A 27,832-nucleotide genomic window follows, 5' to 3' on the forward strand; every position below is an offset into this window, starting at 1 on the left:
TCCCTTTGAGCTGTTTCTCCAGTCCCAGGCAGGACTTAAGTGGGAAGGTGGCAGAGGGGAAGACAGGGTTTATTTAGACTTGTAACTGATCTCTTGTCAAGAGCCTGTTTTTTTGTTTTTGTTTTTTTTTAATTTAACTTTTTTGGTTTTTTGTTTTGCGGCCACACCCAGCTATGCCCAGTCAGGGGATACTCCTGGCTCTGCACTCAGGGATAGTTCCTGGTGGGGATTGAATCCGGGTTAGTCACATAAATGGCAGACACCCTACCCGAAGAGGGGTGCTATCCCCATCCTCAGTACCTGCAGTTGGTATGTTTGTTTGGAAATGAGGTCTCCTGCAGACTTGCTCAGGTTAAGATGAGGCCTTTCTAGGTCAGGTGGTCACTAAACCAGTGACCAGTATCCTTGTCAGAGAAGACTTGGGCAGGCTTACAGGCAGGTGGGGAAAATGTCGTGTGACAGCAGACAGAGATGCAGTGATGTGTCCACAGAACTCTCCGGTGGGCTCCTGAGGGTGGTCCTGTGAGTGCCCTGACTTTGGACCCCAGCACCGTGGGAGAATCCATTCTGCTTCCAGATCACCAAGTCCCTGATCATTAGCCACAGCACTGCACTCGGGGATAGTTCCTGGTGGGGATTGAAAACTCTAGGAAACTAATCCAGAGCAAAGCCCCATTTTGCCCGTTTCTTGGCTGTGCAACTTTGGGTCAGTTTCTGTGGTTCTCTCACTCCAGGAAACAGGAGGCGGTAGAGATGAAATGTGTTCATTCACCCGCAGCTGCTCGTGTGCATCACACGTGTAAGTTGTTCTTAGCAAACACAAGTGAGCTCAACCCCAGTGGATAGTTTATTAACTAGATGTTTCCCACAGAGACGGACCTGTGCTAAAGTTTGATTTCTAAATTAGGCACAGCAAGATGAGGAACAATAACTGGGACCAGTTAGTATAGGGGTTAAGACTTTAGCACTGCCAGAAGGGGGCCCACAAACAACAACAACAAAATAATAAGAGGCTGAGCAATAGCACAGCGGGTAGGGCGTTTGTCTTGCACATGGCCGACCTGGGTTCGATTCCCAGCATCCCATATCGTCCCCTGAGCACCGCCAGGAGTAATTCCTGAGTGCATGAGCCAGGAGTAGCCCCTGTGTATTGCTGGGTGTGACCCAAAAAGCAAAAAAAAATTAAAAATTTAAAAACTAAAAAATAATAATAACTAATCAAACATTGTAATAATAAGATACCGCAATAGATTTCACTCAGGTCACTTCTCACTTCGCACATCATATTACTCACAGTATTTTCAAATCTGTGGCTGCATATAACAGGAGCAGCAGAAAGTGTAACCAAGCAGTACTGTGGCTAAGGGGGACCATGGGGCGACTTTACTAACGGTCACCTCATTTTCTGCATGGTGCTCTGTCTGTCCTGGTGTCTGGCTGGAAATAGCCAAACAAGTCACTAACTTGCTCCTCTCTGAATCTCATAGTTCTCATTTCCCTGGAATGCAAGTTCTAGGTAACTGTTGCACAGTGAGGGCCATTTCCACTCCTCTTAATGTTTAGTGACAGGCTGGCTGACCAGTGCCCACATACAAACAGATGTGAAAGGCCTTTAAATTGGTGGGAGAAGCAAACACAATTGTTCCCAGGGTCTGTTTTCCTAAACAAGTCTCACATCTCTACGCATTTTCTCAGAAATTCTTCAGTGTTACTATCTCATGCCAGAGGGGGGTTCCCACATGTAACCTCGGTCTACCTTTTCTGGCCAGCAGGTATGGGCTAGACTGTCTACCACCTTCAGTACACACATTTAGGCAGATATACAGATGCTGAGCTAGGGAGACAGATGGACAAGTGTTTGCATGCATGAGGCCCAGGTTGGTCCCCTGAACCCTACTGGGTGTGGCCCTAAGCAAACACAGAAGCCCACATAGCTCTGGGAGCCCCCCTGTTGCTAAGATCCAGCAATATATCTATCCCTCAGCAAACCTTGTTCCTCTAGGGCCTGGATTGGGAGGTCAGGCGTTTGGGGGCAGGAGTGGTTTACTGTGAAACTCTGCTCTCTGGTGGTAATCACATGTCACAACAGCTCAGCCTTCCACTATCAGGGAGCTTTTCATACTACAATGTGAGAGCCATGACGTATTTGCAACTTCAGAATTAAGGGCTGTGATAGTATTAGTATATAGTATATAGTATTAAACAGAAGTGGGATTTTACTGGCTTAATTTTAAGGCAGATTAAAATTCAGCATTTTAAAATTTGAATTATTTGTCTAATTTTATTTGATATAGTCTCACAATGTTACTGGGCCCGCTTGAGCAAATCGATGAACAACGGGAGGACAGTAAAAGTGACAGTGACCAACTCTCTAAGATACTGCAATACTGTGTATATACATTTTGAAGTAGGAGGATTGACGTTGATCTGAATTTTTATTTTGATTTTTGAGTCCGGTGATGCTCACGGCTGACTCTTTGCTCTGTGCTCAGGGATCACTCCTGGCAGGCTCAGGGTACCGTAAGTGGTACAGGGGATCAAACCCAGGTCAGCTGTGTGCAAGGCAAACACCCTACCTACTGTACTTTCTCTCTGACTCTTATTTGATATTTCATCTGTGATGCCATAAAGTTTTTCTGGAGAATAAAAAGTATTTGAATTGTGACTTGACAACTGAAAAAAGTGTTCACTTGGCAGGAAGAAATCTGGCTTCAGATGAGTGAGACAAGAGAGGTGTCAGCATGGCAGAGATTTGGGGCCATGAGTTCATGTGTGTGTGTGTGTGTGTGTGTGTGTGTGTAGATGAGAGCAGGAGATGGTGGGAAGGTTTTTTTTGTTACTGTTGTTGAGATTGGTATTGCGGTGCTAGGGCTGCCTGGGTGGTATGGGGTGGTGCCAAGGATCCAGCGAGGGTCTCACACATGCAAAGTATGGGCCTCCAGGTAGGAGGATTCAGTGTGTGTGGGGGGCAAGGGGACTCTTCTGGCAGTGCTCAGGGAACCATGTGGCCCTGCAATTGAATGCAGGATTCCTGCATGCAAATGTTCATCCCAGCCTATAGAACTATCTCCCTGGACCCTCCACTTTTTGCAAGAGGCATCTCTCCATGCTAAACAGGAGCTCGCCGCCTCCTTTTGAATGGCCTTCTGGTATTCCATTGCTCGAAATATAATTACACTTAACCAGCTCTCTGCTGACATTTGGGTTCTTTCCAACATGGTTCTATTTAAAAGCAGTTTGGAGCAAGCAGGATGGTGTGATTCAACAACTCTGCTCTGAGCATCTGCCATCTCCTGGTCACTGTCCCAGGAGCTGAAGCCAGAGCCGTGAACAAAGCAGTGCTCCCGCCCCTCCAAAGTAGATATTCTGAGGCGGAGGAGTGCGGAGACAAAGAGTGACAACAGCCATGTGATGACGTGATGAGTGCTGAGCAAACAAGATTGACAGGGGAGAGAAACTGAACTATTCAGGGGAGAGGGTGTTTTAAGTTTGAGATAGAGTGGCCAGGGAAGAAAGCACCTGGAAGGCGTATTTTGAATGGTGGACAAGTCGCAGGGTGTCTCCAGGGAAGAGAACAAGACCCAGATTGGCATAAGCCTCTCCCTGTCTCCTGAGGCAGAAGGCAGGAGAGGTGATGGGAGAGAATGGGGGAGTCAGAGTAGTCTGCAGGAGGTCATGTGTCGAGGAAAGGTGCTCAGGGAGAGAGATGGGGGCTGTGTCCGCATCGCTCTGCCTCCCTGGTGCCTGCAGACAGCAGGGGCCCAGGGTGGGAGCAGGGGAGGGTTGTTGGAAGGCCACCAGAGGAGAAAGGAAGGTGGCTTGTACCTGTGACAGCAGAACGTATGGGTTAAGAAAGAGCTTCCCGGGGCTGGGGCGATAGCACAGCGGGTAGGGCGTTTGCCTTGCACCCTGCCAACCCAGGCCCGATTCCCAGTATCCCATATGGTTCCCCTGAGTACAGCCAGGAGTAATTCCTGAGTGCAGAGCCTGGAGTAACCCCTGTGCATTGCTGGGTGTGACCCAAAAAGCAAAAAAAAAGGGGGGGGGGAATCCCTATCAGTATCTGTATTGCAAACCATAATGCCCCAAAGTACAGAGAGAGTTTGAGGGAAATTGTATACCACAGAGAGGGGAGGGAGATACTGGGGACATTGGTGGTGGAAAATGTGCACTAATGGGAAGAATGGGTGTTCGATCATTGTATGACTGAAACTCAAACATGAGAGCTTTGTAACTGTATCTCACGGCGATTCAATTAGAAAAGGGGGGGCACATTATGGGCCCGAGAGAGTACAGTGGATAGGGCATTTGCCTTTCATGTGGTGGTTTGACACTTGACTGTCCTTCCCGGCAACCAGTATGATCTGCTGAGCCTAGTCAGTAGTGATCTCTGAGCACAGAGCCAGGAATCAACCCTGAACACCACCCAAGTGTGGCCCACAAACCAAAACTAAAATTGAAAAAAATAAAACATTTTGAGGGGCCAGATAGTTGCCTTGCACACAACTGACCTGGGATCGATCCCCAGTACCCCAGATGGTCCCCTGAGGCCCTCCAGGAGTGATCCCTGCAGAGCCAGGTGGAAGCTCCGAGCACAGCCTGGTGTGACATTTCTCCCCCACCCCCTAAATAAAAACAAAAATTGAGAACACCAAAGAGCTTTAATTATTTTAGCTGTAGGTCTGTTAGACTAAAATATGGGATGTTGAAATGTTTATATAATTCATCTAAAAATAATAAGAAACCCATTTTGTGGATATAATATTTTTATGACAAATAATCATTTTCCAAAATAAGGTTGAGTGAGAAGTGTGGGATTGGTTTCCAGCTTTGCAGAGCTCTGGTTTCTGGCCTACTGGAACACAGCTTGATTCTCAACTGTGCTTTAGCATTCAATCTGTTGTGTTGGATTGTTTTGGTGGAAATCTGGCCTTGCACAGATAATGTAGATCAAAGTGGGAGGAATATTTTTAATAGCCTTTTCAGGTAGAATCTTTTGATACTGTGTCTAAGCCTGAAAAACTCTTGTTTCAGGGAGTTTATTGGAATGTGGAGCCAGATCAATAAACATTTTTGTGTTATTCCTTCTAATGTCACCGGTCTGTGTAGCAGTGTGTTTGTCTGGCCATACCCGTCAGTATCCAGGGCTCCCTCCTGGCTCTGTGCCCTGGGACCACTCCTGGCTGTGTGTTGGGGAGACCCCTCTGTGATTCAAGGAATAAACCTGCGTTGACCACGTGCAAGGCAAGTTCCTATCCACTGTACTATCTCTCTGGTTTGATCTTTGTTTTTTGGGGGGCCTTCCAAGCAGTGCTTAAGGACCCCAGGGCCGCCTCCTGGCAACACTCAGCCAACCAGACCAATAGTTCATTGCTGGGGTCTGAAAATGTGGTTCTGCCTTGGGCCTACAGTTCTGGGGGTAAGTGGGCTACCTCGGCGGTGCCTTGGGGCCACTGGGCCACATGTAGGGATGGTGGGCGACATGGTGCTGGGATCAAACCCAGATTGGGTGGATGTGTGCCCTACCCCTATACTATACCCCTGACTCTTGTTTTTTTTTTTTTGGGGGGGGGTAGAGTGGGGGTGGTCACCGTACCCTGTGGTGCTTGAACTGCTCCCAGCTTCGTGTTCAGGGGTTGCTTCCGGCAGTGCCAAGGATCAAACCCGGGCCTCCTGCAGGCAGAGCCCCTGGAGCAAAGTCACCAGCCCCTAGATTTTTAAAATTTGAGTGAATGGCTCACCCTGCCTATGTTTGTGCCAGTATTGCTGATCTTTGGGACAATGTTGGCTTGGGACCAGGAGCTAGTAAGGGAGTTAGAGAGCATGCCCAGAATGCACCGGCCTGGGTTTGATTGCCAGCCCTGGTTCTGTTCAGAGTGTCCCTGGGTGCAGCCTTGGGAGCCCCTGGCACCACTGGGAGGCAGGGTTATGCGTCACCGCTAAAGCCTGAGCAGCATCATACCCACGGCCCCTTGCATGGCACCTTCGGCCTGATTGGCAGAGACTGAGGCTTCCTGGTCTTCTGAGTATCACTCAGGAGAACAAAAGGAAAAAAAAGATAGAAAAATACTGGCATACTGAGTTATACAGATCTTCCAATTACTAACACATTTTTACTCTGCAATTAAAGGGAAAAAAACCTGACATTTGGGCCAAGGAGATAATTTTGAGCACTGACAGCTATGGTGGCCTTGCTCTCCCCATCAGTTCCATAGGACCCAACCCCTATATTCTGGGCTTCCACACCTGACCATCAGGCCCAACTGGCCAAGAATTACCAGGAGTGGCACTCCCCAGAATCCCCCCTCGCCCCCCCAAAAAGCTACCTGTCACCTTTCATCAGAAAAATCACGAAGTGTGAGGGAAGCTGTCAGATGATGAGTCCAAGTTACCCCAAATTCTAAATCTCAGTTGAAGCTTGTTTCATCTTTGCCAACAGAGATGGTCATTTATCTGCCTGATGGGTTGGACTTTGTCTGAGTGTTCATAACCTGCCAGATAAACCCCACTGCCCCTGGAAGAACAGCTAGTTCAGATCCCTGCCCACCTGGATGCCACTGCCTGTGGGCACACGGAATGTTTGAGACGCGCGTCCTGCGCCCAGAGCATTATAATAGCGAGTCTTTCCTGATGCTTCAGCAGTAACTTCCTTGGTGCAGCTGGCCAGTACATGTCATTAAATAAGAGTATGCATTTTAAATAGAGCTATCAAGGATTGTAACGACAACTCAGCCAACTAGGTGCCTCTTCCTTGTTCTGTGCTAAGGTGCCAGCAACTTAAGTTAGAGTTGCTTTTGCTCGGTCAACCTAAATATCAGGGGAAGAGGTAAAACGAGGGTCAGCAGCATCTTTATTGTTTGGGAACCACAGCCAGCGATGCTCAGGGATTACCTCTGGCTCTGTGCTCAGGGGTCACTCCCACTGGAACCCGTGGGAGCATGTATGGTTCCAGTGATTGAACTGGTTAGCTGCCACATGCGAGGCAAGCACCCTATTCCTCTACTATCTCTCCAGTTCCTAAGGTTGTTGGTTTTTTTTTTTCTTTAACCCAGCTGGCTCAAGCATTCCGTTTCCTTTAATAATACTGTTTATTTAAGAAGGGGCATTGGTTTTTTTCATTCGATTTAGATTTTCATTTAACATTTTAAAGCAAGTCCGTAGTCAACGTTAGTGTTCTCAGCTGTGGGTCTGTGCTTGATAATTGAGTGGATGTTGAAGCCTCAGTACAGAGTAACTCTATTTCCATAACTAAGTCATTGCTCATTATAGACTGCAAAGGGCCAGGCCTGGGCAGTCGCTGTTCTGCACCGCTCTAATTGCTTTGAATTAAACCATGAAAACCCTGAGCTTGATGAGGCTGCAGCCTGCTTTGTGGCAGACACTGAGCTTGGATGTGAGAGAGAGAGTCAAGGGATCAATTCATTTCTGGGATCAGTGTACTTGGGGCAGCCTGAAAACCAGCATTCTCCTGCTCCTTTAGCTTCTATTGACTGCCCGGCCCCTTGCTCGCTGTGTGTTCCCAGCACAAACCAGCTGGCTGTGTGCCAGCGGTCACTGATGTCAGTGAAGATAAGGATGTGTCAGCCCCTGGGGATGAGAACATGCTATTTGGCCCTCCAAGGCAATTTCCTTTGGAGCCCCGGCTCCCTCCAGATGGCATCTCATTGTTTCTTGAATGACCTCAGTGTCCAGGCCACAGGAACCTGGGCTTCGAGGCCAGGCCACATATTTATTAGCCAGTGGACGAGAACTTACTACATAAAGCCCCATTCACATGCTCAAAAGAGCTATTTGTACAGAAGAAAAGCAGACACAGATGGGCAATTTCCTGTGACTGAGAGTCTCCAAAGCAGATTCTCAGTGTGTCCAGGCCCAGGTGGGTGATTCCGAAAGGGGTCTCTGTCATCCCACTGAGTCTGTGACCATCCCGTCTCCTCTTTGTCCTTTCTGGAAAGAGCCTGGGCAGAGCCATGGCGTGATGTCTCGCCTCCTGCATTGCAGAGTCGAGAATCACACGCACGGAGCACAGGAGTTGGGGGCAGCTGTGTTCTGGGAGTTTCTCGGGTTGGAACCAGGAGCCAGTCCTGAACACAACTTGGGAGAAAAACCGAAGAAACAACTCACACAAATGCGTGTGCTCACACACACATGCACACGCGTGCGTACACACACACACACACAGACACACACACACAGACACACAGGGTTGGAGAGTTTGGGGTTAAGGCACTTGCCTTACATGCGCCCAACCCCATTTAATCTCTGGTACCACATATGGTCCTCCAAGCACCACCAGGAGTGCTTCCTGAGCATCACCAGGTGTGACCCCATCTTACCTTCTCTCCCGCCAAACAAAACAAGAAACTCCAGCTTATCAGTTCCACCTGGCACACCTGGCGTTGGTAAGGGCAAGTCTCTGCAGGTGCCTCTGATTGAGAGCCCAGATTTCCTACAAGCAGAAAAGCCTCTTGAAATGTTCTGTAGTCCCTGAAGGTGGTGCTGGTGCCCGCCTGAGGTTGAGAACTCATGTGCGACTTCCCTGGTCTGGGAAGGGTGCTGGGTGTGGAGCAAAACGACACCTACATGCAGTGGCACAGAACATTCCGACTTCGTGAATCTCCCTTTTCCTGCAGGCAATGTCTTGTCTGCTTTATCCTTAAGACTCCAGACAATGCACTTCTTTTCTGGAATGTTCTCAGGGTTGGCTATAAAATACCACTCATTTCCACCCATCACTAAAACACGAAGGTGCCTTTATTCATGGGCATCTATCAGGATGTTTTCATGCCCCATCAGTTTACATTGGCCTCTTCCCAGCATCTGCCAGATATGGGGGCGTCGCATCTTCTGCATACAAACTGGTAGAACCCAACACAGCATGTTATCTCTATCTTTCAAGTTTTGCTTAGTCTTAGGCTGATAAGGTGAACCAATTAACTCAAGTTGATTCTGTGAGCAAGGACACGCACCCCTGGGAAGGGCAGGGCTGGCATCAACCACTTCCTGTTGGACTCTCAGCCTTTGCATCTGCTTCTCGAAGCACGTTAGCTATTTTCGCTCACACCAGCTTGATCCTGTAGTGTGGGCCTATGACTGTAGGCTGCTCTGGGGTTAGAATCATGATGTGTATGTTCCAGGGTGGGAAGGGAATCTCCCACTCTGCTCCAATTTGAAAAATCTCAGGCAACTCTGATCGGCCTCATTGGGAGGTCATACTCCCGGATTACTAGTCTTGGCTATTCTGACTAGCTCATACATCCACTACAGCATTGAGTGTGCATGCTCCGGGGTAAAGCTTCTGAATGGAATAATCTATTTCATCGACGTACATCTTTTTCCCTCTAAATTTTAGAAATCATCATCATTTCTAATTATATCCATCTGTATTGGGTGCAGTTGTAAAATGTTGGTGTATGAGAGCTAGCTTTTGCAGAGATATTTTCTCTATACACTCATCCATCTCAAATTTATTTTCCCTTCTGGTTTATGTATTGACTACCCACTTCCAGCATAATGGTCAGATCTGCTGCATTTTCAGAGACGTTAAAAGTGGAGCTGGAGTCTGAGGTGCTTTGCATCTTCCTGTGATTTATAGTTCGGCCTTTTGAAAACTCCAGCATCTCTAAGCAAAGGTAGTTTTGCCCTTGGGCTGAGTCCCTAGAAGACCATACAGGAGAGCCTAGGAACTGTTCTTCCTCCACCATGGCTTCTTCCTCTGGGTACCCACTGAAAGACCAGGCATTGCGCTATCCTCGGCACCACCTGGGGTATCAGTGTTGATCTTCTGGATGTGCTTTAGAATGTAAGAAACTGGCTGGTAGCCCTCCAGGTCCTTGATGCAGTACATTTTTCTGTAGAGAAACCTCGCAGCCCAGGTTCCTGTGGCCTGGACACTGAGGTCATTCATGGCCCCCAAACCCTTCAGCTCCCAACTACTGACAGCTCTATAGACTGTGAAAGTGGACCCTTAGCCCTAAGCACTGCCTCTTTGGATGAGGCTAAGTTGCATCCCTGCCTCTCCCTGTCAGTTTGAATGGACCAGGACCTCCAACGGGAGATTTCCAATGAGACCTGCTGTTTGGGTTGCCAGGATTATCTAGTCACTCCATTGCAGGGAGCTGGGTGTTGTCCCAACCACAATTCTGAATTCCTCCTTTTGGCTTTGCACAAGATAAGGTGGTATCCAGGTGGTATCCAGGCTTCCTTATCACTCCTGATAGGTCCAGCTCTTCTGATTCATTGTTGCTTTAATGATTAACCCTGAGGATGAGCTGATGTCACACGTGACGAGATGATGCCCTGAATCCCAGCATGAGTGTTCCCAGGAACTTGGAAACAGAGGCTCCAAACTGGGGGGAGGGGGACAGCATAGGGGTGAGTGGTTGAGCACTCTGGTAAGAGCCCCTGAGAATGGAACAGTGGTGCCTGTGACTGCCCCCAAGTGGGGGTTCGGGGGAGCTTGCCAAGCCCAAATCTTGCATTGACGCAGTAGATGGTGGATAGGGCCTTCTGAGTCTGAGCATTGGCTGCCCCCTCTCTCACAGGTGGTGAGGGCCTCCTAGTAGCAGGAAGGAAAGTGAGCCCAGGGCCCTGCTGGCCCCAGTCTCGCTGTCTGCCTCTCTCACTCTGCTCTGACTTGGCTGGGGCTGTGATGGGCAGCGAGTGCTCCCTCCTTTCCCCTCTGTCAGAGCCATGGAACTATTTCTGCAGCAGTCCGCTAGGTTAAGGCACTAACAAGGCCCAGGATTCTTTAAGAATTGGGTAAGGAACTGGAGTGATAGCACAGCGGGTAGGGCATTTGCCTTGCACACAGCTGACCCGAGTTCGATTCCCAGCATCCCATATGGTCCCCTGAGCACCGCCAGGAGTATTTCCTGAGTGCATGAGCCAGGAGTGACCCCTGTGCATTGCCAGGTGTGACCCAAAAAGAAAAAAAAAGAATTGGGTAAAAGCCAGAAACCGTTCACCTGTCCTGACACACAATGCTCACTCCATATGATACTCACAGGGTCTCCTAGTCTGGGCAGAGCAGTGGCACAGAGGGGTGAAGCACATACCTTGCACATGCGAGACCTTGAGTTCTGTCCCCAATACCTTATGACTCCCCTGCACCAAGCACCACCAGCCAGCACAGCCAGGCTCCAGCTCCAAGCTCCAGTCAGGACCGATCCTCTGGACTCTGGAGCAGGATGCAGAATTACCCAGCATGTCCTGCAGAGGACAATGGCCAAAGCTAGTCTATGGCCATGAGGAAAGGATATCTTCCCACTGAAACATTCTGTTCAGGTAGCTCGAGTTCGCCTGAAAACAGAGATTGGATTAATAGATGACTGACTGTTCTGTTTTCTTTGAGCAGCTATCTGGGCTGGTTTGTGTGGGGCTGGTCCTACCTGCTCCCAGCAGCACTGGGATAAAGCACTGTGACCTGGGGGACCTGCCTTTGGGACTATAGAGGAGGAGAAGGTGTGGGGGAAGGCAGATTGGGGGAGAGGACACAATCAGGTGCAGCCTACAAGGAGCTCCACCAGTCATGGTTCTTATTCTAGAAAAGGTGTCTTGGGGCCTGAGCGATAGTACAGCAGGCAGGGTGCTTGCCTTGCATGCAGCCAACCCAGGTTCCATTCCTAGCACCACATAGGGTCTCCCAAGCTGCTCCAGGAGTGATCCTGAGTGCCAGAAAAAGTTTCTGAGCATCACTGGATGTAGCCCTAGTTCCGCGCCTGCCCCACCTCCTCGACACATACACAGATAAGGCTGATATTGGGATGCCCAGGGAGCTAAGAAGCCAGGCCATGGGCACTAGGAGATGGTGTTCAGGCCTAGGCAAAAAGCAGGCATGGGGGCAACAGACCAGGCAGCCAGGCAGGACCTGGGCTGAAGCCTGGTTCTGTACCCCGCTTGGTGTGTGGCCAGTGGGGAAGGAGGGTTCCCTTCGGACTTTGGGTCTGAGCAAGTGGAACCTCGAAGCTCTATCATTGGCGATGGGTATGTGGGTTGTCTGTGACTCCTGAAATGATAGAGTAGAAAATTCTGAGCATCCCAGCACATCTGAGTATGTGTGCTTGTGCTGTGATGCCATTTCAGTGGACTGCAAAGAGGCTGAGCAATCTTCATGGCCCCCAAACTCTTCAGCTCCTCTGCCGTGTTTCCTGAGTCTTAGCAGGGCAGATGGGGAAGGACAGTAGGGGAGGGTCAGTAGTGCAGGTTGGGGCTGGTTCCCCTCCCCTTGCAGGGCTGGAACCTCTAGGTGGGATTCGGGTGCAGTTGGACTACTGCCCTATAGGGGGAGCTGTGGGGTGGGGCCTGCAAGGGGAGCCCACAGTTGAGTGTGTACTGAGAGCAGGGAGCCAGGGTCTTTGTGGGCCCTGGTAGGGAAATTGGAGAAGCGAACTGAGGCTGAGTTTTACCAAGGCCTGCCTTCTAGTGATGGGTGGGCACGGTGAAGACTGGGACCCAACCTCTGCTTGCCTTCTTCCGGGCACTCTTAGGGGACATGCAGATGTCCATCTGGCACTGCTTCACCTTGAGGAAGATGTCCTTTTGCAGAAGTGCTTGTGACACAGAGTAGAGGTGGGAAGGGAGGGACGGTGGGGTTCGGGCAGGGCCCTGAGGAGCAGAAGCGCCCAACTCTGGTTGAGTCCCCGGCCCCGCCCTTCACTGCAGGGCTCTGCTGGAGGCACTTCCTCTGCTCCTCAAGAAGATGCACACAAACAGAAACCCAGGAGGAACACAGCAGGGGCCTCAGATGACAAGGGAAACTGACAGTCCAGTGGGAAGCGTGCAAAGTGCAGAGAGGTGATTCTGTCCTCCCAGGGCTGGACTAGAGAGATAGTAGAGTGGATAGGGCCAGCCTCCGAGGACCCCAGGAGAAATGGAATCAGCAGCCTTCCTCACTAGCTCGTCAAAGCTGCCTTTGTTCCCAAGAGCTGAGTCACTGGGTTTAGTGGAGGCAAAACGCCAGCAAGGATGGATCTTTGGGGGTGGGGGGGGATGCTGAAAAGTCTCAGTGAGGCTGAACTGTTTTCACCCCCATGATGTTCTTCCCTCCACTGGAGCTTCCTGGTTGGAGGGTCCAGGAAGGCTTGCAGCCCTGGACCAGGGCCCCGTCTCTAGCCACACCCCTGTCCGTCCTGACAGAGTCTCTGTCCCTAAGGCTGTTTGACAAGGTCCCAGATGCTTTGGGACCAGGAAGGAAAATTATTACTTTCATCTGTTGTTTTGTTTTGTTTGGATTCGGGGTAATACCTTGGCGGTGCTCAGGACCTACTCCTGACTCTGCACTCGAATCACTGCTGGTGAGCTCAGGAAGTGCTACCAGAACCTGGGTCAGCTGCATGCACGACAAGTGCCCTGCCTGTTGTGCTGTGGCTCTGGCCCCGGTTCCTTGATTCTGGAAGGCCTCGGGTGTGGAGGAAAGGGCCTGAGCACCACTTTCTCACTCACTGAAACAGAGCCTTGCCGTACCTGGGGAGCACCTGTCTGCCCCCCTCACCAGGAGTCTGGAGAGTGGGCACTGTGGTCCTTTGCCCACTGGGAGACTGTCATCTGGAGACTCCCTCAGCCTGAGGCCTGCCTCCTCCAGAAACATGGGGCAGAGGCAGGTGGCTGATAGGCCGCTTCTGTTTCCATGGTTGCTCAACACGCAAATTTAGTATTTGGGGGCTGCCCAAGGGAAAACATGGATTTGAGGGCAAGGCTTATGCTGGGTTTGTGGTGGGGGTAGTGGGATGCATCCCAGCAGGCTGCTTTTACCCCTTCCCAGCAGCAGGGGCACATCTGGCATAAGGGAACAGGGATTTCCTTCAAGATCCACCAGGTCCAGCGTTTTTTTCCCCAGGGTTTCTTCTGGTCTCCAGGCTTCTGGGACTGTCAGCAGGGCAGGCTGGAGAGCTCCCTTGGGTCCCTACCTCCCTCTGACCCTTGGGCTTGCCTTGGCCACACCCAACTCTCTCTGCAGAAGGGTGTCAGGTTTAGAACCTCCGAATCCAAATCTGGTGTAGAATCACGTGCCGATCACGCCAGCATCCACCCACCCCTTGTCACGGCCTTTTCTTAGGGCTGTGTAAGTAACTGGCTTTAATTATAAGCGGGTGAAAACTCTTGTTTATGTTTCCATGGGATCAGATCACCAGGTTCTGCAGTGGCAGGCCAGAGCTCGGGTCCTTTCGGCAGATCTGATCCTCTGTGACTGGAATAGGCTGGGCACTACCGGGAGGTGGAGAGAGGACGGAGCCTGGTGCATGGGAAACACTTAGCAAAGCCAGCCGGCTGAGAGCACTTGGTGAATTTATGCAGTTAGCATCTCCAGTTGCAGTAATAACTCTTTTTAGTCACTTCTCCTTGGCCATTTCAGGAGAAAATGGGTTGAAACCTTTTGAGTGCTGCTTCAGAAATTATTTAGAGGGAAGGAGGAAAAACAAGGAGTACTTAGGAAAGTTACCTAATAAGATTAGCGGTTCGTTAATCCTGTCCCGACAGTGGCTCGGGTATTTGGAGTAAACAGGGACAGGATCTTGTGGGGAGCGTGCTGATGGCTGTCCCCAGTGTCCTAGTTTTGCTGGAACACTTGCCTGCCTACTTCTGCGTGGTTTGCACATCTGTGCTCTCTCCCTCTTTTCCTTCTGGAATGTGCTTCATTTGTGCATTTTGGGGGTAGGGCCTTAGAATCCAGAGCCCCCCAATTTCTTTCTTTGTTTTTTTGCTTTTTGGGTCACACCCAGTGATGCACAGGGGTTACTCCTAGTTCTGCACTCAGGAATTACTCCTGGCAGTTCTCGGGGGACCATATGGGATGCTGGGAATCGAACCCGGATCGGCCAAGTGCAAGACAAACACCCTATCCGCTGTGCTATCATTCCAGCCTTGCCCCCCCCCCCCCCCGCAACTTCTAACCTCAACTGAATTTGTGTGCACCAGGCTGAGGGAGCTGCTTTCTGCTGCTTTTTTAGGCAGGGTGTGTTCCCTCTTCTTGCTTCCTGAGCAGCCACAGAGAAACAGGTGAAACAGTGGATCCCTAATCTGCTGACTATTGTTTGATGGATGTGTCCTTCCCACACAGATCTTGAGTCACACACAGATGAAGTTGGATCCCCTAACAGAGATGATGCTTTTTCTGTTAGAGGGTATGTGGCTTCCGTAAGGGGACCTGGGAGACTAACACCCAAGGATAGTAGAGATAAGGACCAGGAGGATTACTCCACGACTTGGAAGCCAGCCTCATGTGCTGGGGGAAAAGGCAGCTCAGATAGAGAGGGGACCACCGAGTAAAGGATGATTGGAGGGCCTGCTTGGGGTGGGAGGTGTGTGCTGAAGGCAGACTATAGATCGAACATGATGGCTGCTTAATGCCTGTATTGCAAACCACAACACCCAAAGGGAGAGAGAGAGTAAATGGGAATGTGCCTGCCACAGAGCCGGGGGGTGGTGGTGGGAGGGATACTGGGATGGGTACTTGATCATTGTATGACTGAAACGTAAGCACTAAAATTTATAAGTCTGTAACTGTACCTCATGGTGATTCATTAAAAAAATTTTTAAAAAATTTAAAAAGAAAAAGGGGACCTGGAAAGGCAGTATTGACCCACCACTGACTCTCTCACGCTCCCCTTGAGATCTCCCAGCCTAGACTGGCTAAGGTGTCTTGGGAAACTTCTCAGTCCTAGCGTTCCTGGTGCCACCAGGACTGGGGGATGGGAGAATGTGAGTTGAGGAGCACCGAGGAGCTGACTCCTGCTGCTGGCGGCCCTCCGCACTATGGCCCCTCTAGCTCGTCCCCATATTCCTGTGCTTGCAGTGTTGCTCAGGGCCCCTTCCAGCGGGCAGGTTCTCCACAGAGTGTATCCAAACACAAAAGCTGCCCGCCAGGCATTGAAGACATCCAAGGCCGAGGCCAGCTGTGGGTTGGACACTAACCTCATCCTCCCGCACCCATGTCTCCGATGGAGGTGTCATTCCTCTCTCTGGGCAGAATAGGTTCTTTCTTCTTTCTGTTCCCCAGTGCAAGTTGCTGCCTGTGTGAGGCTTCAGGATTCCTTCATCTTTGAAGTGGCCAGAGCCGCAGAGAGTGACTGTGGGGCATGGCAGGAGAGGAAGAGCTACAGGCAGAAACCTGGGTTGGGTCAAAAATAGAACTGTTGAGTGCCCACTCTGACTGGAATGAAAGAAGGGAAGCAGTTACCTTCTGCTGAAGGTGATTGGAGGCTCTTGACGGGGCCCAAGGCTGTAGGGAAGTGACTTAACCGCCTTGGCTGAGAGTTCCCCTTGCTGTGTCTTGGGGGGCTGGAGGGGGCAGTGAGGGTGGAGAGGGGCAAGGAAGGAAGGAAGCAGGAAGGGCGCGGGGCAGACAGTGGGCAGAAGAGGTATGACACCCCTCTCCCCTCCCATCTCCCTCACCTCTCCTTCTCTCCCATTTTCCCCTCCCCTCTCTTTCCCTCCCTTCCTTTCTCCTCTTCTCTCCTCTCTCCTGCTGCCTCAGCATGGAGCAACTGAAGAAAAAAAAAAAAAAGAGGGACTTTTCTAAGCATGAAAACAACTTTTCCAGCTGATCTGGGGAGGAGGTTCAAAGAGAGAACGGCAAGGGTCTGGTTTTCGGCCTTGGTAGAACGTCTGTATTTAGTTTTGTGACTGAGGAGGTTCCCCTGATGAGGGGTGAGACAGGTCAAGAAAGAGCATCCTCGGCCATACACTGGCAGGTTGGGAGATGGTGGGCTCATGTCCTGAAAGCAGCGGTGTTGTTCGCACCATCACAAGAAGAGATTTTAGAGAGAAAGAGAGTGGGGAAGCACATGTTTAGGCCAGTGGGCTCTCGGGGGACGAGTGAGTCTCCTCTTACTGAGGTGCACTTGCCCAGTAAAAGATTTCTCAGACAGGTTTCCGGCCCCATATCCTTTAGGAGGAGAGAGTATTCTTGACATTTCCAAGCATGCCTAACTAGAGAGGTTGTCTGGTTTCCGATATTGAGTTCAAATCCTGATTTCTTTGGGCCAGCTTCATTTTTTTTTTGCAGTAAACTCGGGCGTGTTTATGGGGGCGGGGCTGGGGGGGGGGACACCTTGGTGTGCTCTAGCATGAGGAACACAGGGGAGAGGAAATGTCCGAGAAGGCTCATCAGGGTGTGATGGTAAGTGCTGTGAGGGGTGGGGGAGCAGGGGGCCCTGTTAATGCCCAGGACTGTCTGGCCCGGGCTTGGCCTTCTCAGCACAGAATGTTCTGAAGATTCTTCCTTGGTCCTGTCAGTGCTCCAAGAAGCAAGGAAGCGGGGCTGGAGTGATAGTACAGTGGGGAGGGCTTTTGCTTTGCATATGGCTGACCTGGGTTTGATCCCCGGCATCCCATATGGTCCCCCAAGAACCACCAGGAGTAATTCCTGAGTGCAGAGCCAGGAGTAACCTCTGAGCATTGCTGGGTGTGACCCAAAAAGCAAAAAACCAAACCAAAACAAAAAAAAGCAAGGAGGCTTCTCCCCAAGGTGGGGTTATCAGACCCTCTAAACTGTCAGCCTTGGGGCCAGAGCGATAGCACAGTAGGCAGGGCAAGCTGGATCTCTGAGTTCTAACCCCAGTACCCCCATATGGTCCCCTGGGCCCATAGGAGTGATTCCTGAGTGCAGAGCCAGGAGTGGCCTCAAAACAAATGACTACCAGCGTCAAGCCAGTCTGTCTATGTTTGCTTCCTTTTCATCTTGTAGTTTTTGGCTTAGGGGCCACACCCAGAAGTGCTGGAAGGGGCGGAGGTGTCACTACACTGGATGTAGGTAGAGCATGTGGTACTGGGGAAAGAACCCAGGGCTCTAGCGTGTGGAACCTGTGCTCTGCTCTTTGAGCATCTCCCTTGCCTGTGTTTTCGCTGCCCTGCGACCCCACGCATGGGGAGGACAAAGAAAGTTGATCTCTGTCCTGTGGCCAGGTGGGAGGGTACCTCATGAGCACCCGGGTGTTTGCTGGCAGACTCGCTAATTAAACACCGAAAGGCAATATTGCTCTGCCAGGAGTGATGGCTGAGCCAGCAAGCTGGGGCATCATCATAATTAAAAACAAACAGAGCAGAGGCTGGAGGAGGGGAGGATGGGGCAGGGACCCTCCCGCTCCAGGCTCCCTCTGGGGAAAGTCACGCCCTGGTCACCTTTAGATCCTTTGCTCAAAGGCGCCTCTGTCTCATCACAGGGTGGCGTGAGATGTGTTTGCCTGACCCCTGCAGCCGGTCTGACTGGCCACCACACAAAGCCTCTTAGGAGCCTCCCGTGGCGCCGGCCCCAGGGAGCCTGGCTTCCGCAGGGTCTCCGGATCGAAGGGGCAGTGGCAGCCCCAAGCGAGCGAGCGAGGTTAGAGTTTCATCAGAAAGCAAGCCTGGTCACATGAGACTTTCTGGCACGGAGTGCATGGCAGGCTGGACACCAGCCTGCCAGAATTGAGCGAGTGGATCGGACTGGCTTCAGCGGAGGCAAAAGTCTCAGGCTGGCCCGGGAGACCAGACGGAGCCGCCTGGCCCCCCGCCGCTGCGGCTGCCGCAGGAACCACACAGCTGCTCTGCCCAGGGCCTCGCCCGCCCGCTCTCGGCTTTCCTGAAACCCGGAGAAGGTGTGTGTGGTCCCGGGAGCCCAGCCTCGCAGGATGCCTAAGGAATGCAGCGCCTTCCACGCGCTCTCTGCAGCGCTGTGCTGCTTCTACCGCCGCAAGTCGCTCCTGGGAGTCAAGGTAGGTGTGGTCTGAGTGCAGGTCCCTCCAGGCCCGGGAAGGCTTCCTGCTCAGAAGGGGAAAGTTTGCAGCTGTGAGAAAGGGGTCTAGGTGAGCCCCGCCCCCCCCCCAGCAGCTTACCTGGGGGCACTTTGTGTTTGGGTGTGAGACACTGTTTTTAGTTTCTGGGTGCTGACATTTTCTAACTAAGTGACCTAGTGAGCTGGGACTATTTTTCTCTTCTCTCTCTCTCTCTCTCTCTCTCTCTCTCTCTCTCTCTCTCTCTCTCTCTCTCTCTTCCTCCTCCTCCTCCTCCTCCTCCTCCTCCTCCTCCTCCTCCTCCTCCTCCTCCTCCTCTTCCTCCTCCTCCTCTCTGTCTCACTTGCCTGGTTCTTGAGTGTGAGGGTTCCCAGCTCCGTCACTGGCAGAAACCACCCAGTGTCTCCCCTCACACAGCAGGCAGTGGCCCCTCGCAGGTCAGAGTGTGGAGCTGTCTTTTTTTCTGAACTGCTCCATGCTCCAACCTTTGTCATGGGACATGGCCGCCGACGGTTTTGCGTCATGCGTCAATACACCGTTTATTTTGCTGAAAGTACGCAGCCCGGTTTGCCTGATTCCGGAGGGCTGAGGCCTGTGTCCTGGAGGGGACTTCCTGTGGCCACACTAAGCAGAGGCTCTAGCTTTTGGTCCGTGGGGTTTGTGCGCCTCGGGAAAACCCTGGCTGTGGACCTCACTGATTTGGGGGAACTGGGTGTCTGGAAGTTCTCAAGGAATTCTTCCCACCCAGAGGATTTTGCTCTCTCTCCAGAGGGCCCTGGTACCTTTGCGAAAGCTTCCTTGGGATCCAATGCTTTGCTTCTCCCCAATGATGCTGAAGCAAAGACCTCTCCATGCAAAGCGTCCCGCCAGTGGGAGAAAGACCCTGGGTAGAAAATTCCTGTGGACAGGGGCAGGGACAGGGTCTTTTTCGCTTTCCCACTCAGCTGGAAATGTTGAGGAGCCCCTCCTTCCAAATGGAGGAGCTCATAGTAGCCCCCACCCCACGCCCCCAACCCCAGAGCCCTTTCACTCCCTGCAGTGGGGGGTGACGTGAGGACCGAGTGGTTTCTGGCCTAAGTGGCGATGGCTTTCACATGGGAAGATGAAGTCATGCCATTAGCCGTTTTGCAAGCTGTCAAAGATAGACCGGAGGCCCCGCGGGACTGCGCGCGGCGGTCAGGGATTGGCAGGAGGTTTTCTCTCTAAAAGAAGGCCTTCCACAAGCCAATGCCTGCTATTTCGGAAAGCGCAGCTCAGCATTTGGTATGTGAGGATACCAGCCCATAAATATCTGGGTCTGAACACTGAGAGACTGTTCTAACAGTCCCACAGCCCCCTGGGGCCCGCCCAGGAAAGCCAGGGGACTTGAGGACTGCTCGGTGACCCTCCTCACCATCTGTATGGTGGCTGATGACTGGCAGGTGCCCTGTTTCCTCCCTCTACCTCCTCCAGCTAGCTCCGGGCTCGGTGCTGAGAGAACGTGATTCATCTGCACCCTGAAACCTAGGCCCATGGCCCGACATCGGGCTTGCTACTGTGTCCTTCAGAGCAGGCCACTGCCCCGGCTTGCTTTGCCCCTTTGCCCGAAAAGGAAACTCAGCCTGTGTGTCTCTGCCCACCCCACAGTGTTGCCTCAGTGATAACACGGCCTCGCCTTATTGACTCCCACTGTAATTAGGGGTTTCAGGTCCTGCCACTCATAATTAGTTTCCGTTGCCATTAGAGCTTCAGAATTGAATTGGGATTGATCGCCTGATAGCAAAGAGGAAATAAAGCCTCAGTTCTTGACCGTGTATGCTGCTTCCTTTGGCATGAGTGTCTCATGCCGAAAATAACACCCCGGTAGCCATGGTAACTTTCCATTCCGTCTAATCTATATCATCGCTGGAGAAAGTCGAATGTTATTAATAGTGTTTGGTTGTATGGGAAGAAAACTAAAAATACGAAAGTTTCTTCTCTGTTTCGGGGACCAATCACGCTGGCTTTCAGGGAGCCAGAGCTTTCTTTGCGGAGGCTTTGCAGCATTTACACGGCACTTGGGGACCCTGTGCGTGCTTGTTAACAAAAGTCCAGGAGGCCTGGAGCTCTATAGTACAGTGGGCCCGGTGGCTTCCTTGCACTCCACTGACCTAGGTTTGATCTCTAGCACCATATTGGTCCTCCAAACCTGCCAGGACTGGTTCCTGAGCACTGCCAGCTGGGGTGCCGAACAGAGGCCCAAGAGAAAAATTTAGGGAGGACAGGGTTGGAGAGGACGTTGGGGTGTCCTGCTATTGCTGGCCCTCATGGAGTCAGGGCCAGAGCGGAGATGTTCCAGCCCCGTGGAGGGCCGTGACTTTCCCACCTCTGGAAGTGGTTCCTGCTCGGCAGCCATTTCTCAGAGCATCGCTGGATAATGGCCCGGTGGTGGGGAAGGATGTCCTGCTTATGGCCCACAGACTGGACTTCAGAATGGAGGAGGGACAGGGTTAACTTAGACAAGGTTGAGAGTCCCTGAGGACTGGGTGCAGTGGCCCCCAAAAAGGGGAGGTGGGCAAGTATGGGCTCTGGGGCCAATCCCACATCAGATCATAATCTTTCCATTAGATCTGCCAAATGCTCTGCCATGTCTGAGTTTCTCGAGCTATCTTGCTGGAGTCTTATAACGAGACCTCCATCCACAGCACAGAAACTGAGACATGGAGAAACAACCAGCCCAGAACTGTTTTTGTGAGGCCCCAGGGAGAGGAGCCATGTTTCCCAGCCTTGAGCCCGTGAACTGTGCAGGGGTCGTCTGAAAGGGCTGCACCTGGACCAAGGCTGTGCTCTCATGATGTGCTGTGCTGCTCTGCAGGGTCTGGGGGCTGTGAACCTCCCTGTTGAGGTGAAACTTCAGGCCGGGCCCAGCACCGGCATTTGTAGAGTCAGTGACTGCAATTTCCTCTTCATGACTCGGGTTTGGGTGGGTCAAGGGGGGTGGCATGGGGAAGACATTCAAGACCTGGAGCTCAGGAATGGGAAGGAACCAGTAGTGATAGAGCTCAGTGAGAACAGAGAACAGAAGGTTCGCTGAGTGGTGACAGTCATGGGGGGGGGGTGGGGGGGCAAGGAGATAGCTCAGAAGGGAGGAGCATGGGCCATACTTGCACATGGCACCCCGTGTTCCCCAGAGCACCTCTGGGTGCCCCTCAGCATCTTCGAGTCCAAGCAGTGCTGGCTGCACGGCTGGGTCCAAACTGCTGACCATCAGGCCCAGCACCATGGGACTAAGTATCTCCAGGACTGGCCTTCAGACCTCTTAGCACCACTGGGAAGGCCCCATTCCTCCTCAAGTAATAGAAGACATTGGGGTCCAGATTGAAGAAGTAGGACTGAATCCCACCCACCAGGATTCAAGCACTCGAGGCAGAATTCCATGAGGGCTGCCCACTGTTGTCTCCGTGCAGTCTCAGCTGCTGACCAAGGTACCAGCTGGTGCCATGGGGCCTCTGAAGGGGGATGGATCCAAGGGAGAGATCACACTCCTGCAAGGATGGGGCTTCGGGCCAAACGGGAGATCCACTGTCGAGTCATCCATGGTGAGCAGTGTGGGTGCTGCCTTGACAGCTTGGGAGACAGAAGCAGCGTTTCCCTGTGGGTCACGTCTCAGGGTGGGTCTGGAAGCATTAACCACAACTCTCTGGCAAAGGGCGGGAGGCCAGGCAGAACAGCCTAGCGCAGAGAGCCAGGTGGGAAGCTGCGGCCTGAAGAGGAAGGAGAACGAGGAGCAGGGCTAGTAGGGGCTGCCAGGAGAGATGCACCACAGGCCCCAGGATGGAGCTCACGAGGGGAGCACCCCCACCTCCCAAACCCTGCTACCCTGCCATCACCTCCACCGTGGGACTTGAGCGTGAATGCAGGAAAGGCGCCATAAACTGCCACCTAATTGAGGCTTCTCCCGGGGAGGCAGGCACGTTATAGCAGCCACCTCAAGCAAATGGCCAACCCAGAGAGATGGGAGTCCCGGTCCATGACTGTGGCTAGCCAGTTGCTCTGTCCAGGGATAGTTTTCCTGTCAGTGAGAAGGTGGTAGAGGAGGCTGGAGAGATAGTGTCAGGGGGTGAGGAGCTGACCCTGGAGACAGCCCGCCTGGATTCCATCCTCAGCATCCCATATGGTCCCTGCCTCCCCACCAGGATCCCAGAGCACTGCCAGGTGAAATCGAGAAGGCATGGAGACATGTACATCTGTATCTCAGTCTACATAGATATGTTAGCCTCCTGACTGTACTCGGGAGGCCTGGTGTCCCCGCCCGGTGATTCTCAGCAACCCAGGCGTTGGGTTCAATGCAGAGACCTGGCAATACAGTGCTACCTGGACTCTGTCCCCCCTGGCAGTGCACGGGGACCCCATGTGAAGCCCACACCATGACCCCAGCATTCTCTCTCAGGCCCCGAGGCAGTGGATTTTCCAGTCTTCCTGACTCGGCATCATGGCATGTTCTCCAGAGGGAGAAGCCGTGTGCTGGTGCTATCAGGGTTCCCTGTGCTGGAAATTGTCCCCCAGCCCCTGGAAAAGAAATCTCTGAAGCATCTCTAGGTACGTATTCTTGCCTGTGGGGGTCCCAGCCCCCTGACCCTGAGCACTGGGCTCTGGAATTTGTTTTTAGAGGCAGCTGGCTGCTTTTCTCTTTGATGGTGACCAAGAGGGAGCAAAGTCCTGCTTGTCTTCCTGGGACTGGTCTGGGCTCCTACCACCCTGAGGACCGCCTGGATGGTGAGACGCCCCCCAGTCAGGCCCCTCTGCCTTCGGGTAGGTGCCCACGCCCGCAGAGCTGACTGAGGAGCCTCTCAGAGAAGGTCCCTCCCAGAGCCTCCTCCTCTCCCTGCCCTGCCTATCTCTCTCCGCTCTCCCAATAAAAGTCCAGGGCAGGGGTTTGGGGGATCCTTAAATGCATTCCACTGGCATCTGGGCGCCTGGTGGATTTGCTTTCAGCACCCGAGGAGGGATTTGCCTGCCAAGGGTGTGTGTGTGTGTGGGGGGGGGTGACACTGTGTCCCAACCCAGCCCCCACCCCACCCCCACCCCACTGACCCCGAGCTTGGAACCTAGCCAAGGCCTTGTTGTTGTTGGAGAGATGCGGATGGGAAGCAGAAAGGAGACTGGGATCCTGGGAACATTCTGTTAGTGGATCTGGCGCCTTCAGCGACTGCAGAGAGAAGGGCCCCTGCCAGACTCGGGGGGGGGGGGGGGGGGAGAGTTGGGGGTGCTCGGGCTATAAAGCCTGGTCACACTACCATGTGAGTGGTCAGAGGCAGGAGGACCTAGGCTCTGCCTGTCACTCAGACAGCGCTGGCTGGTTGGGGCAGCCCCAGGACAGTAGAGACCCTGGTGGGGAGTGAGAAGCGGGGAGAGCAGTTTGAGTCTCTGTCTTGGGTGTGGGGAACTCTCTCCTCGTGAGCACTCATGGTTCGTCTGCAGCTCCCAGGGTAGAATCTGTTCTCCGGCCCTGAGAGCCTCTGGGCCGCGTTTTCTCTGTGGGACAGGCTTTGAGGGATCACCGAGCCCACCTCCTTCTCACTGCACAACCCACATGGTGGGGACATGGTGGGCATCCGTGTCTGGCACTTTTGTTAATGAGAAACCAGGTAGACTCAGAGGGTTCCCTCCTCCCGTTTCCCTTTCTAGTCCAGTCCCTTGAGAGGCAACATCTCCCATTCCCCTTCTCCTAAAACCAAGTCTTCCCTGGCTACTGAACCTCAGAGCCTGGGTACGTGAAGCACTTGTACTTGAAGTCTCCAGTTCAGCCTCCCATGGAGCGCCGAGCCCCTGTAACTCCGGGAGTCACACTAGCCGAGTCCACAGGCTCCAGGGGCCCTCATCTCCCTCATGCCCTCTCTCCAACCGTGTTCCCCGACTGGGAGATAATAGCATAGTCCTCTTCTATACTCCTGATCATTTCTGTCCTCTGCCCCTTTCTTCTTTTTTCTGCTATCAGCACTACCACTCAGGCAGGCCTCATCTGTTCCTTCGTGGGGCTCTCCTGCATGGGGCTTCCTGGCTGGCCACTCTGCCCTCAGTCTTCCTAGGACATCCTCCGTGGCCTTTATGTTTGACATTTACTGAGATGGGGTGGGGGTCATTGTGCCTTTGATGCAGTGGTGCCCCACCTGTGAACAGATCTGATTGCTGGAGGGTCCCTCCTCCTCCGAGTCTAGATCTCTGTGCCTGCATAGAGAATGGGTGCAGGGCCCCACAGGGGTGTGGTCATTTCCTTGCATGTTGTGTGCGTGTCTAGTTTGAGGCCACATTGGCTGGTATGAATAGACACCTATAAATAAGGCAGAGGGATTCTGGATTTGTTTCTGAAGGGAGTTGAACCCAGAACATTTGACTTTGCATCTTGGGATACAAGCAGCCCAAGTCCCCAGGTACTCGCATACCACCCTTCTTCTTCGCTAAAGTGTTTTCTGTACAAACTGAATGTTTCCCTTTCTTTTCTATACTGGAAGAAAGACCTGGATTCTAGATTTCATGCAATCCCTTGCTCCATAAATCTGAGCAAAATAACAAAAACTTTAAGAAAAGTTTCAAGACTTTGACTTGGGGCTTTGTGTGTATTTGAGTTGTCTGGTTGCCTTGAATGACTTGTCCTTCTAAATCCAGCCATTGGTTCCCTGTTTCTGACCAGGACTCCCATGGTGTGTGTGTGTGTGTGTGTGTGTGTGTGTGTGTGTGTTTAAAGTTAAATGAGATCATGGGTATTTCAAGTGCCTTCAGCTCCTGGGAGCAATATACTTTTAAAGTGACAAAATTGTAGGTTACAGTGGAGGAGTTGATGTTTGGCCAGACCCCACCTAGGGACACCTCCTCTGGTTTTACTGAGAACCTGCTATGGAGCTGGCCTGCCCTGACGGATGATGCACTGGGCCCCAGGCTGTCTCTAAACACTCTAAAACAGTGTTTAGTCACAGTCCGATTGTGGAGAAAGAGAATTTGGAAAGTTATTTACTCCAAGCGAAGGCGTTGAGACTTTTTGGGTTTTCTCCCATGAGTTGTCCTATCTTATTTTTGCCTCTCATCACAAGTCATTGAATCTTTCTGACATGATATATTTTGTTTACTTATAGGCACTTTATTCATTCAAGGTGAAATAGTAGAAAAAAAATACTTTTTTTTTGAAAAAATACTTTCAATTAAGTCAGCTTTAGTTTACAAATATTCTTATTCCAGAGGCATGAGGCTTCTGTTTGGGTGAATGGTTGGAGTTCAGATTGTTTATCATTTGAATAAGATATTAAATTAATTGGGTGCAGTCACCAGTGGTGAAGATTTCTGTTTTTTTTTCTCCCTCGCTTGTTTTTGTTTTGGGGCCACACCGAGGGATGTTCAGGGCTTACTTCTGACTCTACACTCAGGAATCACGCCTGGTGGTCTTGGAGAACCTAATGGAATCCTAGAGATTGAATCTGGGTCTGCCACATGCAAGTCAAGTGCCTTGAGAGTCAGCATCTCGTATTTCCCCTTTCCTAGACCCACATCTTATCTGGCTACTGAGGTCGGATACCCCAGGCCCTGGTACTTAATGCCTCAATCCTGCTGTACTGATGCTCCAGGGCCAAGAGTACTGGTTTGGAACTCCTTCTGAATTGTGGTCATCTTGTCGGCACGCTGCACTGCTCTCACTGTCTGGAGTACTCCTGCCAGATCCAGCAATTAATATTTCACTTGCATCGTCATCTTCAGCCAGTGTTTCAACCCAGCGTGTGAGAGAAATATTATCAGAAGTCAGTGGAGGACATGGTTAAAGGGGAGCCAGTGGGGGCGAGAGAGGGACCAGCTCATACTCAGCTCTTGTCTGAAGCCCTTCATTTCCCTGGCCCAATAAATGATGAAGTACATCCCGTGCCTCCGGCCTTCATCTTAAGTGTTGCCCATCTTGCTGGGAGAATCAGGATATAGGACTGCCCTGTGGGAGTGATTTGGCTGCTGGCTGCTCCAGGAGCTGCTCCAGGAAGTCATCATCTAAATTTGATCTGGAGGGAATGGAACCCGCGGCAGCTTTCAGCGGGGCAAGATGTCAACAGGCAGTCTATTGAAAATCTCACCGTGGTCTAGTTGTCTCTTAGCAGAGAAAGGTGAGACCCCCTTAGATTTGAGCCCCGTGTGAATAATGCTCTGTCCAGAGGAGACTTGACAGGCCGTGCACTGGCTGAGAAGGCAGAAGGACTATTACAGTTTCAAGAGTGTTGAGCAAAATTTCTTCCATGTGTGGGGAACCTTTGGGAAGGAGGGAAATATATCTCCTGGTGTCGGGTATGCTGCACTCTGTCAAATTTAGTATTCCTCCTGCAGATTTCGGACCCAAATCTGTCTACTTCAGTGAAAAATAATTTTCAGTCCCTTGGTGTTGCATCAAAACAAAACTGAGCCTCAAAAGCCATCGCTTCAGGATCGGGCAGGCTGGGAAGGTGTGGAGGAAAGCTTGCCTGGAGAGGGAAAGGGGATAAAAAGCAACAGAAGTTTTAACATCAAAGAGCCCCGATCAGAATGATTCTAATGTAATTTGGCTTGGAGGATTAAGTTACTGCTTCCCCTTAGAGGGAGGAGGGTGAAGTTCCAAGACTACAGTCTGCACAAATTAAAATTAAATCAGTCTGTTTCATTTACACACAGAGAGCAAGCAGAATTTTAATGGGAATTTCTCAGAACCTTGATAAGCAAGGAATTCCACAGATAGCCTCTTCATAATTCTTATTCATGGCTTCCAGACTCTTGATAACATTTGATAAGGCAGGATAATGAGCACAAGGAATCTCATGGGCTGGGGCTCTGGAAGGGGGGCAGGCGAGGGGCGTTGGTGGTACTTTCCTATCTCCGCAGGGCCTGTATCATCATTTGCCTATGAAAAAGCCAATCACAAATAGCAGGAAAATGAAGCATCTCAACAGATATTTGCAAATCACCTTTTAATGGTGTGAGAAGGTGGTGGGCTTGTTATAAGACGGCAAATCAGCATCAAAACTGATCTGCAGAGGTTTGGCAGATGAGATTCTTTCTAGGATTTGGGAACGGTCTATGTACACTGTTGAATGAAACATTGACATCAGATTAATTGAGGTGATCCAGAATGTTGCAGCTCACAGCTATTTCCTGAAACCCCT

The 27,832-nt window shown here is 51.7% G+C and overlaps 1 protein-coding gene across 2 annotated transcripts in view; it reads left to right on the plus strand.

The window, feature by feature from the left end:
- BCAR3 (BCAR3 adaptor protein, NSP family member) overlaps positions 1–27,832 on the plus strand; it is a 124,706-nt gene that overhangs the window by 53,713 nt on the left and 43,161 nt on the right. The window contains exon 1 of one of the 2 annotated variants that reach the window (XM_056123377.1): positions 18,275–18,692. The exons of the other annotated variant lie outside the window; for it this stretch is intronic. Coding sequence (XP_055979352.1) covers positions 18,609–18,692 — 84 coding nt within the window. The 5' untranslated portion in view covers positions 18,275–18,608. Of the gene's footprint in view, positions 1–18,274; positions 18,693–27,832 lie in introns of those variants that run through there. 2 annotated transcript variants of the gene reach the window in all.

This window comes from Sorex fumeus, unplaced genomic scaffold (assembly GCF_029834395.1).
Source record: "Sorex fumeus unplaced genomic scaffold, SorFum_2.1 ptg000047l, whole genome shotgun sequence".
Classification (NCBI taxonomy): Eukaryota; Metazoa; Chordata; class Mammalia; order Eulipotyphla; family Soricidae; genus Sorex; species Sorex fumeus.